The 3,281-nt window shown below is 58.9% G+C and overlaps 1 protein-coding gene across 2 annotated transcripts in view; it reads right to left on the reverse strand.

The window, feature by feature from the left end:
• HCK (HCK proto-oncogene, Src family tyrosine kinase) overlaps nucleotides 1-2,153 on the reverse strand; it is a 7,405-nt gene extending 5,252 nt beyond the window's left edge. Inside the window, exons 1-6 of one of the 2 annotated variants that reach the window (XM_009075104.1) lie at nucleotides 2,034-2,153; nucleotides 1,623-1,665; nucleotides 1,271-1,370; nucleotides 1,025-1,123; nucleotides 776-879; nucleotides 222-371 (exon numbers count right to left, since the gene is read on the reverse strand). In XM_009075104.1, coding sequence (XP_009073352.1) covers nucleotides 222-371; nucleotides 776-879; nucleotides 1,025-1,123; nucleotides 1,271-1,370; nucleotides 1,623-1,665; nucleotides 2,034-2,153 — 616 coding nt within the window. Of the gene's footprint in view, nucleotides 1-221; nucleotides 372-775; nucleotides 880-1,024; nucleotides 1,124-1,270; nucleotides 1,408-1,622; nucleotides 1,666-2,033 lie in introns of both variants that reach the window. The other variant, XM_009075105.1, reaches the window with a different exon arrangement.
• Between the last annotated feature and the right edge of the window lie 1,128 nt (nucleotides 2,154-3,281).

Consider the following 3,281-nt stretch of genomic DNA (forward strand, 5'->3'; position numbering starts at 1 on the left):
TGGGGACACCGACACCCACAACTGTGACAGCCAGCAAGGCAACCACTGCACCAGGGCAAGGTCTGGGAGTCTCTGCACACCGCAGCCAGAGCCACAGGAGGAGCCCAGCCGTGGTGGGCAGGAGCTCCTCAGCCTCTGCACACCCGTGGCTGCCCAGCAGCAGCTTGACTCAGGGACAATGCCCCATCTGGGGTGAGGGTGCCAAGCACTTCGGGGCTCACCCTTGTAGTGCTTGACCAGCTTCTGCTGCGTGTCGAAGCTGATGCGCGGGGAGACATAGAAGCCGCCGCTGTCCAGAGTCCGGATCTTGTAATGCTTCACTGCTCCACCTCGCAGCTCGTCCCCGTCCCGCACCGACAGCGAGTAGCAACCTGGTCGGGGAGGGGTGAGCTAGAAGCCCCCGTGGGGGCACATCCTCACTGTGCCTGGGCATCCCGTGGTCCCAGCACACATAGAGCCTTCACCCAGCGGAGCCAGCAGCACCCATCCCACCCCACTGCCACCACCCCTTCACCCCAGGCCAGCTACACCTGCATGCCAAACACCCCAAGCAGCCTCAAAGGGACACATCCCCCTGTCCCTGCCATGGGGCTCGGACATGTGGCAGCACTACACTCACAGTGGGAACATGGGCCCCCAGTCCCTGCCCACAGCACTGCAGAGCCCCTGGGCTGGGAAGGGATCTCCTGAACAACTCTGCCAGGCAAATGTTGGATGAGGTAGGCTCCCCCAGGAAGCTGTTCCCCACCACCGTGCTGTGGACACCCCTCCACACCTTTTGTCGTCTCGCTGTCCCTTATCATGAAAGACCCAATCATGTTCCCAGGGCCAAGGAGCTGTCGTTCCGCATCCTTCCGGCTGATGCCCTTGAAAAACCACCTGCAGCAGAACCAAATGAATCAAGGAATACTGCTGGGGAGCCCAGGTTGGTGAGGGCAGGGCTGAGGACAGGAGCGGGGACAGATGTGGTGGGGAAGCGTAGAACTGCATAGAGCCAGGATGTGCCACCAAAGGACAGACTCACTCCTCAGTCTCCAGCGAGTTGGCTCGGGCAACATAGTTGCTGGGGATAAAGCCTTCACGCCCCATCACCAGTGACCTTGCTTGCCACCAATCCCCTGACCTGTGACAGAAATGGCATTGGGTCAGCTCATGGCACCTGGCACTGGACACCAGAGGCTCCTCCAGGGGCAAATTCCAGAAAAGAACCCCAGCACAACCACACAAACCTTCAGGAAACCCCAGGTGGGGGGATGTCAGCACTACTTACTCATTCAGCACCTTCAGCCGCTCTCCTTTCTGGAAGCTGAGGTCCCCAGTGTTCATTGCCTCGTAGTCATAGAGTGCCAGCACAACACTGTCCCCTGAGCCTGCAGCAAGGGAGCTTCCTGGGAACCCTTCCCCATGCTGGGATGAGGTGCCCAACCACCTCTGCCATGAACATTGGCCAGGATCCCCACAGGACCCAGAGCCTCCATCGTGTCACATCTGGCCTTTGAGGGAGCCCAGAGCTCCGGTCCTGCCAGGACCAGCAGTGTTTGCCCCAGCTCAGAGAGGACCCAGCCACACTTACCCCACACACTGCCACCACCTGCACCCACATGCAGCCCCCTTGTACGTACCATCGTCAGATGGACACACAGCCATGCTGGGGACATTATTGTTCTGGAAAGTGGGACAAAAGCAGAGAGTGACATCATAGGTGGAAGAGAGCCCACCATGGGGCTCTTGACCCCCAGCAGCAGTGGTAGCACCAGCACCACCTGACACACCAACCCACACAGCACCATCATCTCCATCCCCTCCCAACTCCTCTGGTTTTCTTTCCCTTTTTCTATAATTCTTGGCTTCCTGTCAGGTCTGCTCTGTGCTTTGCCCCAGCATGACCTGGGCTCCCATCCCACAGTGTGGTGCGTGGGCACTGCCAGTGCCCACAGCCAGCCCCACTCTCAGTGCTGGCAGCTCCATTGAGGAGAGAGGCTGAGCCCCCACAATGTACCCCCTGAGTGTGATGCTCAGCAGGTCCCACTCACCTTCCTGTTGTCGGCTGTAGGGTCCCTCACGTAGTGGCCCTGCTGGATGCCAGGGCTGGGGTCAGGGTCAGTTTTTATCTTCTTTTGGACACCAGCTTCCTTCGACCTCACGCAACCCATCCTGCAGCTACGGGAAGGGAAGTGAGGCCATTGCAACAGAGGTGAAAGCCCCACTCTGGCCCCACTCCAGCCCTGTTCCCAGCAGCTCCTGCCTGGCATGGGGCTATGATGTCCACCCAGCTGCACTGCTGCAGCAGAGAGAGCTCCACTCCCCCCACAGAGGCAAGGCTGGTGGCAACTGCAGGGTGCTGGGCTGCCCAGCAAGGTGCACAGTGGTGTACCAGTGATGAAAAGAGATCTGGAGATGTCACAAGAAGTGAATTTTGGGCAGACAATAGCAGCTGCCATAAAGTGGCTTCCCAGCCCCTCCCTGATCCAGGATGGGGATGCAGGCACTGGGGACTGCGGCAGCATAGCGTTTTCTGCAAAGCAGGAGCCTTGTCATGGTGGGCTCCCCCACAGCTCAGGGTTCCACACACAGCTTGACTGATGCCTGTGGCCCCCATCACCATGGGTCACTGCTTCCCACCGTGCTCCTTGCTCTCTGCCAGGTGGAGCCACCTTGCACAGCTGGCCCAGGGTGAAGGCAAATGCTCAACTTTCTCCAGCTCCCCAAGAACCTCAGTAGGAAGAAGTGCTTCAAGAAGCAGTAAAAGTGGGAAACTCCTCTCAAATGCACTTCCCTTGGCCAGGGGAGACGTGGGCACAGAGAAAGGAGAAGGTGCTTGTTGTGACTGTGAAGCAGGAAGCTCAGGGCTGAGTCCTCGATGTGCACAGCACAGCCACACTTCTACAGCCCTTGAGAGATATTGCTGTCACCTCCCCAACACCTTATGGCCACTCCTTGCCTTCCCTGTGTGCCAAAGACTGGAACAGCACCACTCTCTATGGCAGAGCAGGAGCAGCAGTGGCAGCTGTGACAGATCATCCCCCCCACCAGGGACACCCTGGGAACAGGCTCGAGGCTGTACCAGATCCATCCTGGCAAACCCATATGGCTTCTGGCTGAAACTCAGCTGTGGCCCACAGCAGCACCATGGCTAGTACTTGCTGTGGCAGGGGCATCACAAGAGCATTACACACTGGGTCAAGGCATCTGACCCTACAAAATGCAAACCCCACCGGGGTGTCTAAGGGTCCTGCTGGCACCCCATCAACACAGACCGTGTGGCCATGGCACTCCCACCA

Source organism: Acanthisitta chloris, unplaced genomic scaffold (genome assembly GCF_000695815.1).
Source record: "Acanthisitta chloris isolate BGI_N310 unplaced genomic scaffold, ASM69581v1 scaffold39295, whole genome shotgun sequence".
NCBI lineage: Eukaryota > Metazoa > Chordata > Aves > Passeriformes > Acanthisittidae > Acanthisitta > Acanthisitta chloris.